Raw genomic sequence first — 13,423 nt, 5'->3', positions numbered from 1 at the left:
TATATATATATATATATATATATATATATATATATATATATATATATATATATATATATATATATATATATATATATATATATATATATATATATATATATATATATATATATATATATATATATATATATATATATATATATATATATATACACACACACACACACACATACATACGGAGTATCATTGTCTCACCAAGTCAGAACGCATCACAGTTGCGAACCCTATGAATTAATTGGATATATACATATATATATACACACACACACACAGACACACACACACACAGACACACACATATCAAACAATTCACAGGGTTCGCAGATGTTTGACTTAATTATGAATAAAAACAACAATTTAACTACATTTCCACATTTTAAACAACAATAATAATCAGCTTAACAACAATTTTACACAACAATAATCATTTTAACAATTTTAGATTACACTTAAATACACTTATAAATTTTATATTTTAAATACGAAAACTAATTTTTCTCTTCACACACAAGTTTTGAAAATAAAACGTCCTTACTTAACTTTAATAGACATGATTTTTTACAAAAAGACTTTCGCCAGCAGTCTCTTTACTATCTTCTCCATCGTACTTTCCAAGAGCAGCCGCAGAGTTTAAACGAGCTCTTTCTAACAGGACTTTTTGTGCAGCCGCCAAATTTTCAGGCTTTCCACCCCATGCCTTCAAAACACTAGCTTGTAAAGCACGACCAAATGAGAATGTTAATGCCCAGGGTTTCAGCACTAAAATTAATTTGAATTATATAACTGTAAAACTGTAAACATGTGTGTGTGTGTGTGTGTATACAACTTAAAATAAAAGTCTTAAATAAGGAAAGTTTTTTCCCATAGACCCAAATATGCTACACGAATTTGACAATTGTTTAACTTAACCAAATAATTCTATACTAAGCTAATAAAGTAAATTTGAGGCAAATTGAAAACACAATTATGCCAATATCATGGGTTGAATTGACAAACTCAAATATGGTACCGATGTTTAAAAAATACGAATTGACATGTAAGCAATACTTTCCATAGATGAAAGCATTTTTTTGCTAGATATATTAATTTGACTATCTTTTGACCACTCTGAAATGTTTTTTAATGTATTTGAATATTGAATAATAAAAAGTTATAGGGAAAGATTCTTTAAGAAGTTTGTTATTCAGTTTAGCAATTCATACTTAATACCTTGACATTTTAAACAGTAACTTAAAGTGCAACACAGTATCAAAGGATTTCTCTTATATACAAAAAATACACAAAGAAATTTTAAATCAAATATTAACAGTTTCAAAAATTAGGATTTTTAAACTTTACTGATGATAATTAGTTTAAAAATTCTAAACAAACACAATATTAAAGAGTAGGATGACCATATTTTAAGAAAACAAAACTGGGGCACAAAAATAAGAATAATGAGAGAAAAATCAGGCAAAGAATGTCCAAATTAATTAATCTGTAATCTCCAAAGGCCCCAAAACAGGCCCCCAAATATTTTTTTTATATATATAAATATTTTCTTACATTGAACAGCATTAATAGCATTTAGATGAAGAGTAGCTTCACATTCTGATTGACCGCCAGACAAAAATGTGATTCCAGGTACAGCAGCTGGAACAGTTCGCCTGAGTGTTGTTACAGTAGCTAATCCAACCTCTTCAGCTGAAACCTTGTTCTCACATAATACACCTGATAAAAATAAGTTTAAAGAAAGTTTAAGTAAATTTACTTATTTCCATACTTTAACTTCATTTTTCAGTCTACATAATAAGTAACTTTAGACAGAAATCTATTAAAAACACACACACAAAATTCTTTTTTTTGCATAAAATCAGAATAACAAACCTTTAAATCAACTTTAAAAAAAAATTGATGAGATTAATTTTTTATATATACTAAATTATTTAAACCATGCTTTATATATTAGGGTGGGTCATATTTTTATAATTTATTGTCACTACTACAAAAAGTTGCTATAATATGAAAATAATAAGGAAACAATGAAAATTCGAGCTTCCTTCAACATCATAGGGGGGCAACTTTTGCATAAACTTTTTAAATAATGCTTTTCTACGTAGTTCGAATTCACTATTTATTCAAATGGAATATTTCAAATTTTATTTAATTAACTATACCCATATTTGATATTGCCTCTATTTCTAATTTCTTTTTTACTTTATCACTCACTGTTCTATTGTTTAAGATTAGTAAATTAAAATCGAACGTGTTAAATGTCACGTAAAAAAGTATGTTAAAATTCACTCATTTTTTAATGACTACTTTTAAGGGTTATTTTAATGACTATTGTAGTAAAAGAACTTTCATGGGAGTTTTAATTTGTATATATATACAAGATTTTATGTAATGAACATGGTAGAATCAATAACTACCAGTTGTTTTTCAATTGCGATAATGCAACACTCACATTATTGAGAGTGTTTTGAATGCATATTGCAATATTAATACTGAAATATGCATACTTTAAATACGTTTTGATTGTTAATGTTGAAGTTTAACACATTTTAGAATTGCTTAAATGTTTGTGTATTGATTTGTTGGCACTTGATATTTACGTTTGCAAGAGAACACTTGATAATTACGTTTGCAAGAGACTTTAATTTATTTTTTATAATTGTGGATTTTGAATGACTTTCTATATTTATTCTTTTTAGTTTGCATAATTAACTTGAAGAAAAACTTTATCAAAACCAGAAGTGACACAGAACACTCAGTATTTGGCCAACTCTGTAAATTTCCAGATGGTCAATTGCCTACAAAAGCAGAAGTCTTTAAGCATTATCTATACATCAGATACACAAAAACTTTCTCACAATCCTTAGAATCTGAAGAACCATCAATCAGAGATGTAAATAAGATAGTAGCTGATAATTTGGTAAAAATATGGTCGAGGGCGGTGTTGCCAACGATATTATATAACAGCATTCTGAAAAGCTTGGATAAATTGGTTACTAATACAAAACTATTGTTACTAATACAAAACTATATGTTGATGAAAAGAGAAATTCATCTATGTTTCAGTGCCAACTTGATTCGTTCAATAAAGTATTTGACATTTGTCTTTGCAAATGTGTTAATCGTGTTATCTAGGACCGGTCAAACTGCCATTGTTCCATCAAAGTTCCTTTTAAGGAATGGGAGTTTTGGCTTGATCAAGAGTAATCGTAAAATGTACATAGGTCAGATTGACCAAGAAGAAATAGAACAACTTTAAAAGCGAAAAATTCGTTAAGAACAGGAAATTAACTTTGGAAAAAATAATGCAGAAACATGCTAAGCTTCATCATCGACAATAACTCTTTCCTGCGAAATGATAATAAGGAATATGACGAAGCTACTGATTCAGAAGACAGCTCACATAATGGTCATGACCCCAAATATCGCAATGTATTTCAGTACAAAGAACTCTGTCAATGGAACGAACGTGAGTTAGCAACCGAGATGCATGCAAAATCATTAATGCTTGCTTAAAAGATATATCATTCAATTCACCACAATACATGTTAGATCCAGCAAAATTAAGAAGAAAGAGAAACCTGTGGTGACAAAAAGATGTAGAAGAACATGCAGAACTAGCCACAATAATCATTAGAATCGGTTTTGATGGCCATATAGACAAAACCAGTGATGGTACCAATGAAAACATGGGCTGGAAAAATGGTATCATTTGTTTACTTAAAACTTGTACTGGCAAACTTCTACAATGGTGTATTTGTTTGCTTCATTGGAATGAGCAGCTTCTCAGAGCAATTTTCACTGAACTTGATGGTAGTACATTTGGTACTACTGTATTTAAAGATATTCTTGGTGAACAACTATCTTTTGATGTTTTTTTCTACTGATAGTTGACTTTTCCAGTGTAAATGGAGTACTCATTAAAATGTCTGATGACGCCATTCACGATCTCAGTAAAGACCAGAAATACTTAAAGCATGCAATGCTGTTATCTGAGGATAGTAAACAACCGGGGCCAGGTTTGATAACACATAGTCGCAACTGGGGATGAGTTTATGATCAGTGCTGCATTAATATTGATAGATTCTATAAAAATGTTATTTTTAATTGAAATTTATGATATGAGTTATAATTAAAAACAATACTTTTATAGGATCTATCAATATAAATGAAACCTTGGTCATAAACCCGGCCGGGGCTGCATTAAAATCGATAGATTCTATAAAATATTGTTTTTAAATAAAATTCATATCATAAATTTTAATTAAAGATAACATTTTTATAGGATCTATCAATATTAATGCAGCCCTGATCATAAACCTGGCTCTGGTCATGGCTATATGTTATCAAACCTAGCCCCGGCCCTGGCCCTTACTATCTGAGGATTCCCAAATTTGGATGTAGAAACGAAGAAGTATTTCACAAATACTCCTCCCGGAAATCTCAATCATGCCAGGTGGCTCACATTTGCCAATTGCCTGCTTCGGTTATACATGTCGACCATAAAACCCATGATAAGTCTGATAAAAATTGTTGATTACACCATCAAAGTTTACTGTTTCTGTTGGTTTTTAATCAAGAATTATAAATGCATTGAAGGAGCACGAAGTTTTGTTATGGTCATGAAATTTATTCGTAGTCTTAATCATTCTGATACAATAGCAATCGCCCAGAAAGTATTGCAAAGAAACTGTTATTTCGCTCATCCTGAAAGTGTTTTGTTGTCAGCCATCAAAAACAAGAAAAAAGCGGTCGATGCAGCAAAGAAAATTATTGCATGAAGAAGAGAATATAATACTGATGAGGTACAAGTTTTCTCTCTTAAAAAAAAATTCTCTCAATTTTCATGCTTCCTTATATTTAGAAATGATCGACTGGTCAAACGCTGATATCTCACCTCCTCCGATTTTATCTGAAGTAAACAATGAAGACCTCTTAACCAATGCTACAAATGGCACTCTTCAAGTTCCCGATATTCCATGCCATTCTCAAAATGTTGATAGTTTGGTCAAAGAATTATCTAGAGTATCCAAGATTGTCACAACCTATGAAAAACGTCATGGAATGCTTGTTTCCGCTTCAAACTCGAAATTTAAATATCCAAATTTTGACAGTATAAAGGACTTTATATAAGGATTTTGCATTTTCACATTCTTTATTAGTATACAAATGTAGCTTTTACATGGCATTTTTACTTATTTTCAGGTGATATGTAAATGAATAGCAGTGGATCTCATACCCATATAATGTAAGCAAAAGTTGCCCCCTTTAAAATAAATTAAAAAAGGCTAATATTTTTCAGGTAGTCATATTACATGGTGTATCAACTTTTTCGACAAGTAACGATGCTGAAATCAGAAAAATTAAAAATATGACCCACCCTATTATATATATACCAAATCCTATTCCAATTACCTCTATTTTAAAGGTAATTAAAGGATCAAGAGAAGCTTGTAACAACAACAACAAAAATAATGATAAAAAATTTCTTAAACATGTTTATGGAGAAGACATCTTTTAAGTTTAAATTATGCTGATAATTTAAAGAACTCGCTGAAGCTTATGAAAAGGACGTTGACTTAAAATATGATTATTGAAAAAAAAATCTAAAATGATTTATGAAAACACCATATTAAATCTTGAATGTCTAATGACATGAAATTTATAGCATCATATGGAAAAAAACTGTGTTGTTACTCATGACAACACAATTTATATTCCTAGATGTTGCTAGCTAAAAACAATCCTAGCAGAAAAAGCAAAAGTAAAAAAATAAAAAAATACAAGAAAAAAAGATTTCCTACATTACTAAAAAATTAAATGCATTTTTCTTTCTTTTCAGAATGTCAAAGAGATTCTTATTTGACACAATTATTGGCAGTGCAAACATACAAAAAGTGATGATCATCAAAAAAAAAAGATCATATAAAGTCAAATGTTAACTACTATTGCTAATATTTTTTCACCTTCCTAAGGCTAAGAGGTCACCTTCAGTAAAAGAGGGTACTTTTTTCTTCTCATTCATTTTTTATCTATGGTTACAAACCTCTCTCAATTCCTAAACATCAAAATATGAGCTTTTAACTTGTTTGAAACAAGTTAAAAGTGGTACAACCAAGGATGTGGTAGAGATTAAAGTTAGGAACTTTTTGCTGATGAAGCAAGCGCTTTACCAATACAGTTTACTACGATATTAATTATTAAACTCATTATTGGTATGGTATTGTAATAAATTGTGATTAACTAGTTACAATTAAACAACAGTTTCAATTTTCAATTATGAAAACCTTTAAAATGATTTTATTTAATTATTTTTGGTTTTATATTTTGAATTTAATCTTGAATGCAATTGTAATTTAGTAGTTAGTTTTACATTGAAAACAAATTTTTGTAACTTTGAAAAGCAGTTAAACATACTTGTTATAAATTAATTTATTGTAGAGAGGCTAATTTAAAGAGATTTGAATGTTATAGAGAATATGTCAGAGAAAAATTAATTTAGAGATCTGGAATAACAGATGATGAAATTTTATTTATCTGCATTCACCATGAAAGATTTTTGGTATAAACTTAAAATAAAATAAACATACTAAATGTTATAATTTAATGGATACGCATAAAACAAAGAGAAAAGCAATCAAAGGTAATTTTAATTATTATTTATAAAACCTTTTTTTGACAAAATCAAAATATATGAGTTTATAAAAGTTAAAAAATAAGCAGATTCAGTTGAGCATTAAGATATTTAAATAAGAACAAAATCTTTTTATATTTATAGGTAATCACTAAAAACAAATCAAAAACTTTTAATTTCAGGTGTTCACGTAATAATACAATATGGTGGAGCTGCTTCGATGCTATAATTGGTAAATTCAATGAAAAATACTTGTAAATTTGAGAAACCTTTAATTGACTTCTAAAGTACAACTTCTGAAAAAATACTGCTCAAGTGCAACTTCTGAAAAAATACTTCTAAAGTGCAACTTTTGAAAAAATACTGCAAGTGCAACTTCTGAAAAAAATACTTCTCAAGTGCAACTTCTGAAAAAAGACTTCTCAAGTGCAACTTCTGAAAACTTCTGATAAGAATCAGGTGTATTAGGCTTGATCAGGAAGACGTTTGCGATTGCACACCATTATATGAACACGCAAATAAAATTTTGAAAATGCACTGAATTTTTTTTTAAATTATCTCTTAAAAATAAATAACAGAAATTTTATCATTATAAGCTTTTTTATATTAGCGAAATGCTAATTTAATACAATTTTTGTTTAAGGTGTCAATGAAAGTTGTCATAATTTTTTAAATTTATACTATATAAATTATACAAGTATGCATTTTTTATAATAAATGTTATCAAAAAATAAACATTTATTATTTCAATTTTATAAATGACAACTTATTTAGACAACGATAGCCTCTTTAATAAATACACTTTAAAACATAAAAAAAAATTGTTGAAAAAGACAAATTTTTAAATGCTTTTAAATGTTGTTTATCTAAATAAATGCCAATTAAATAACTTTGATCTTTAATATTTTTATATTATTAAAATGTTTTTAAACAAAGTGACAAAACATTGCTAATGGTTTTTTATATAAATTTTTATCTAATTTTTATATATAGTTTTTTTTTTAAAATAATAAGATAATTATAATAACTTTTAATTTAGAGGATAAATGTTAATCTTTAAAATTAAAAATTAAAAAAAAAAAACGTGTAAATCTATGTTTAAGCAAAGCATGAAATGGTTTTAAATAGAATTAAATTTTTTTTTAAATGCGTAATTATTTACAAAACAAATTATTATTGGCGTGGTCATATAATGACGTGCAATAGATTGTCATCCTGTCCAAGCATAGTGCATCCATGGGTGTCCACAGGATTTTTTAATGTTTTAGATAGGACATTTTCACGCATTGTGCAAACTCTAAACTTAAGTATGTTCATACCTATGTCAAATGAGGAGGCAATGCAATAAAATTGGGATGGTGGAGGCCTGGGAACAAAAAAAAGCCCAAAAACGCTTGCACCTCTCCTACCCAAACATGAGGGGACTGATGTAGCAAAATTTTCAAATTTACTTTTAAATTTATCTTAGACTAATTTAAATTAATCCACAGATTTTAAATTTCATTCAAAAATATTGTAAATTACAAAAGTTACAATCATGCAAAATTTACAACCCCCTATTGGGGATTTGTAAATTTTGGTCATAAACATGGTCATAACTTTCGTAATTTAAAATATTTGTCTACAAAATTTAAAGTCTGACGGTGAATTTAAACTTAAAATTAGATTTTTTTTTTTTTTTTTTTTTTTTTTTGTTATTTCACCTCCCCAAGGCCCAGAAGGCCACTACAGATGAGGAGGCTATTTAATTGTGGTTATAACCCTCTCTCAACTCTATAACTCCGAAACACGAACCTTGACGAACAAGACCGCTGCGCGGAGAAACAAGTTGAGCGCGGTACTACCAGGGACGTGGTGGGGATCGAACTCGATAGTAAAGTAGAAAATTTTATTACATTAGAGCTTCTTTATTAAAAAATAATTGAATAAAGAATGATGCATAGAAAGATTTTTTTTTAGAATTTAGCATCTAAAATAAGATATCCATCTTATTTAAAAGTTGAAAAAGTATCCTGTGAGCTCCACAGGATAATTACTAGGAAGTCAGTTATTCAAGAGCCAAAGTGGAGTTACAAGAACTTATGAATCATACTGTTGAAAGAGTTGTAAAATATAAATGTGAAAATATGTTGCTATTCAATAGCTTGGGAGTGGATCTAATGAACTTTGTAAAACCAGGCTTTTTCAGATTCTGTTGACTGATAAGATTCAAACATATTTGTTTTTGTTGATTTCAATTTTATTATCTGTGTATGATTGAAGGAAAAGTTTTAGCAATTATAACAAAACATTGTCACACAGCTATAAAGTAGCTTTCTTAACTGCTTATTTGGGAGCAGGTTAAGAAAGCTATTTATATTATTTGGGTTTTTGAGGTTAGTTTAAAAGTTAAAATACCTTGAACAACTTTTTGAATGATTGAGAACTTTACTAAAGATAATCACTCTAATTTAAAACTAAAGTTTGAAAAACTGCCTACATTTTGCTGCCCTTTTGCTTAAAAAAACTTCATTTTTTTTCTTCTTATAATTAAAGCTTCTTTTAATTGCGTATTTTCTAGTTTTAATTGCCATTCATAAAAATTTAATCCTTTTAGAATATAATCAAAAAATCTAATTTTTATAAATTTTTATTGTATTTTAAATACTAAAAAAATGTTTTTAGTGTACTAGCATATTTTTTTAAATGTGAAATATTCATACATTAGTGAAATACAGAAATTAACAAAATTAAATGTACAGATGTTAACAGACATGTAGGATAGGGGTAATTGAATTTATATTCATCAACAAATATGCATAAGCATTTTTAAATGTGTAAATAGAGTTTTTTATTGGACTTAGTTTGAACCCCTGTGGTACCTTAAAAAAATTATTTCATATGTAAAACATTTTAGAATGAAAAAATACCTGGAGTCACCATGTTGGGCTTTAGTAAACTTCCCTCTAAATAACAGTGATGATCTACCAAAGTTTTATACACACAAGCCAATACACGTTCAGTAACACGGGATGCAACTTCAAGATTATGAGTCCCATCAATCAAAATTTCTGGTTCTACAATTGGTACAAGCCCATTTGATTGACATATAACAGCATAACGTGCTAGAACCTGAGCATTCTCCTGTATTGCAATATCAGTGGGTAAACCTAACTGTTTATCAATTTTAATAACACAACGAAACTTAGCAAAAGAGCATCCATCTTTTTTATATTGCTGAACCCGCTCTGCTAGACCATCAATACCTTGAGTAGTAGTTTCATTTTGAGTTCCTGTAATAAATTTAATTGTCTTTACTATACTTTATATATGAATAAAATCAACAAATATAAAAACCTTAAAAAGCTGCTTTTCAACAATTGCATTATGCATTATTATAAAAAAATATTATTTATTTATTCTATTTAAAACTTATATCTATTCCATCTTAAATTTACTACATACCGCTCTAAATTTTTAAAATATTATTATAAAAACCTACCAGGGAGAGGAACTAGCCCTTTGTCAACTTTGATTCCAATATTTATGCCAAGTTTTTTTAAAGGATCAACTACAAGGGTACCATCGTCATTTTTTTGATATAAAGTTTCGTGGTAGAGAATCACACCACCTAGATAATTAGCAATGCTTTCATCTGCAGTAAATAAAAGATTTCGATATGCTCTTCGATTTGCTTCTGTGTTTTCAACTTTAATGCTAGTTAATCTTTTACCAATTGTATCAGTACTCTCATCAGCAGCCAATATTCCTTTGCCAGGTGCTACAATTGATTCAGCAATTCTTTTTAGTTCAGCTTTTTGTTCGCTGGTTAAATAAGCCATGGCGTTTTTTCTTTTTTGGCTGTACGGCGTGTGCTGTCAATCTGAATTAAAATTAGTTAATAAATCGTTTAATTGTTATAAAACACATGACACAAAAAACGTTTGTTTTGATTGACTAAGATAAATAACTAAAACGAGGCTATATGTAAAGTTTACATAAAAACATTAAATGTTTACATTGTAAACATTTAATGTTTTTATTAATTTACATAAAAAGCAGATAAGTTTTATCTGTTATTTTACAGGAAAAAAACTTTTTAACAGAATACACTTTTTTTGTACTTTTTAAAAGTTAATATCTTAGATAAGTTTTTATATAATTTAATTAAGCTGAAACATCTGTTACAGTATGTAAACTAAACCTTAAAAATTTCTTTATAATAAAATACAATATTTCTAGGAGTTATATATACCTTCGTTATTCAAGTAATATAAAAAACCGTTAAAAAACAAACAAATAATAAAGCTTCAATGTAATGCGTTCTTGCGTATTAAATAAGAAAAATAAGGTTTCCAAAACGACAATACGACGTAATCACCGTCGTCTTCATTCAAACCGCCTTCATTTGGAGAATACTGGTGATACTGTATTTCCAAGGACTCTCTCACTTTTCTCTTAAAATAGTCTACCTCTACTTTAACCATGTTTTTTTTATTCCAGCCTAAGGCACTATGGCAATTTCTGGAATGCCCAGCCACGGCCGAATTTTTCCATTTTCCCTCAAAAGTATGCTTTTGATGTTGGCAAATGCGAGTTGAAACCTTGAGTTTTGTTTCACCTACATAGAATTTTCCACACGAACACTCCAGTTTGCAGACTCCTGGATAAGTAGTTGTTGGGAAGTCGAGGCTTCTTTTTTTGAGTTATTAATAGTTGAAGGTTTTTTGGTGATTTTAAAACTGGAGTATAGCATGCATTTTTTAATATCTTTTTTAATTGTAGAGAAATATAATTAGGTTCTAGTTTTTTGATGTTACTGTTGTTGTTTTGTTCATTACTTTGCTTATTGTTTTTTATTTTTTTTGACAATGTTTTGAAGTATTTTTTTATTATAACCATTTTCTATAAACATTTCTGTAAGAAACTTTAATTCATGATTTATGTATTCTTTACTGCATAATGCAAAAGCTCTTGGGATAAAACCTTTACACCATAATTTATTTTTGAATCGTGACAAGAATGCGGCTTTATTTGCGCATTTGTTATTGCATCTTTGCGATAGATATTAAAAAGATATGTTCCGGATTTATTATTTGTTATTGAGAGATTAAGAAAATTTATTGTGTGTGAATCACTTTCTTTTTCAATTGCACATTTGATATTTATGTGTTGATTATTTAACAAGTTGAGAAAACGTTCTGATTTTGCCTCATTAATAAAAAAACGGGAATAGACATCGTCAACATACCTTTTAAATGATTTTACACATATTAGTGGTGTAAAATATTGCGCCTGTATTAACGTTTTTTCTTTATAATAATGCAGAAAACTCTGCAACATTATGAAGAAATTTAAAAGTTATGTTGACGATATCCATTGTCAACATACCTTTATACATAAATATACGCAAGAAGTGCTTGGTTATCAAAAATATTCAAGGTATCTTAATTATAAAAAAGTTTCATTTTGATTAGTTTTAAATGTTAATTCGAATGTTAGTAAAAGTTAATAATAAAAATGTTAATTTTGTAAAAATCTTATAAAAACTCTTTTAAATAGGCAAAAATATATCAGACTCTATGTATATATATATATATATATACATATATATATATATATATATATATATATATATATATATATATATATATATATATATATATATATATATATATATATATATATATATATATACATAGAGACCACGAAACTTTATATCAAAAAAATGACGATGGTACCCATGTAGTTGATCCTTTAAAAAAACTTGACATAAATATTGGAATCAAAGTTGACAAAGGGCTAGTTCCTCTCCCTGGTAGGTTTTTATAATAATATTTTAAAAATTTAGAGTGGTATGTAGTAAATTTAAGATGGAATAGATATAAGTTTTAAATAGAATAAATAAATAATATTTTTTTATAATAATACTCTTTTAAATAGGCAAAAATATATCAGACTCTATATATCAGACTATATATATATATATATATATATATATATATATATATATATATATATATATATATATATATATATATATATATATATATATATATATATATATATATATATATATATATATATATATGCGACTATTTTACGGAACTTTCATATCATTTAGCAATGACTCATCTATTTTATTTAAAATCATTAAAATAAAAACTGTTATAAAAATAAACTTGCGTTGTCAAACGGGAAGAGAGCTATATTACAGAATACAGCACAACTCTATAGATATGTATTTCAGAAAAAATCATTCTTCATGATGAACCTACTGATGGAGTAAATTTTTTGAATGATTCTTCCTGATAAACCTACGGGTGGAGAAACCAGTTGTTGGAGAAAAAAAATTAGATCAGTATTTTTAATAATTTATTATAGGGCTGTCCATTAATTACGTCATCAATTTTTTGGCAATTTCCCCCCCCCCTCTCCCCCTTGTCAACAACTTGTCAAACTTTCGGAGACCCCCTAAAAAACTACGTCAACATCCCCCCCCCCACCCGGAAAAAAAAAATGCAAAAAAACAACAAATCTTTTTTTTATTTTTTTATTTTATTTCGTTATTAAAAAAAAGAATACAATTCCGTATTATATAAATAAAATTTACATGAACGGGGCTAAAAGAAGACAAAATTTGCCTTATCACTACGCCCCGACGTGCTTTCATCAGCAAGCATGTACAATCATTAAAATGTAAACATAAAATTACTTTGTACGATATAAAAAATAAATACAAATTTTACAAGTATGTTAAGATAAGTAACTAATCTATAATCAAAAAAAAAATCGTAAAAAAAATAAAGAATAAAA

The 13,423-nt window shown here is 27.9% G+C and overlaps 1 protein-coding gene across 1 annotated transcript; it reads right to left on the bottom strand.

Annotated features, from left to right (window-relative positions):
- Positions 1-356: 356 nt before the first annotated feature.
- LOC100206076 (fructose-bisphosphate aldolase A) lies at positions 357-10,631 on the bottom strand. The gene is made up of 4 exons (XM_065807468.1): positions 10,110-10,631; positions 9,538-9,900; positions 1,546-1,710; positions 357-759 (listed from the first exon to the last, which is right to left on the bottom strand). The coding sequence occupies exons 1-4, from the start codon at positions 10,447-10,449 to the stop codon at positions 542-544; spliced, it is 1,086 nt and encodes a 361-aa protein (XP_065663540.1). The 5' UTR covers positions 10,450-10,631; the 3' UTR covers positions 357-541.
- Positions 10,632-13,423: the final 2,792 nt, after the last annotated feature.

This window comes from Hydra vulgaris, chromosome 10, assembly GCF_038396675.1.
Source record: "Hydra vulgaris chromosome 10, alternate assembly HydraT2T_AEP".
NCBI lineage: Eukaryota > Metazoa > Cnidaria > Hydrozoa > Anthoathecata > Hydridae > Hydra > Hydra vulgaris.
The sequence above is the reverse complement of the archived record's forward strand: the minus strand, read 5'-3'. Positions and strand labels throughout refer to the sequence as shown.

Excerpts from the sequence above, each read along its gene's own strand:
- LOC100206076 (XM_065807468.1), bottom strand. The coding sequence starts at position 10,449 with ATGGCTTATTTAACCAGCGAACAAAAAGCTGAACTAAAAAGAATTGCT. Across the intron at positions 9,901-10,109 it reads AGGGCTAGTTCCTCTCCCTG|GAACTCAAAATGAAACTACT; the intron begins GTAGGTTTTTAT and ends AATTTATTACAG. Across the intron at positions 1,711-9,537 it reads GCCCAACATGGTGACTCCAG|GTGTATTATGTGAGAACAAG; the intron begins GTATTTTTTCAT and ends TATTTTTATCAG.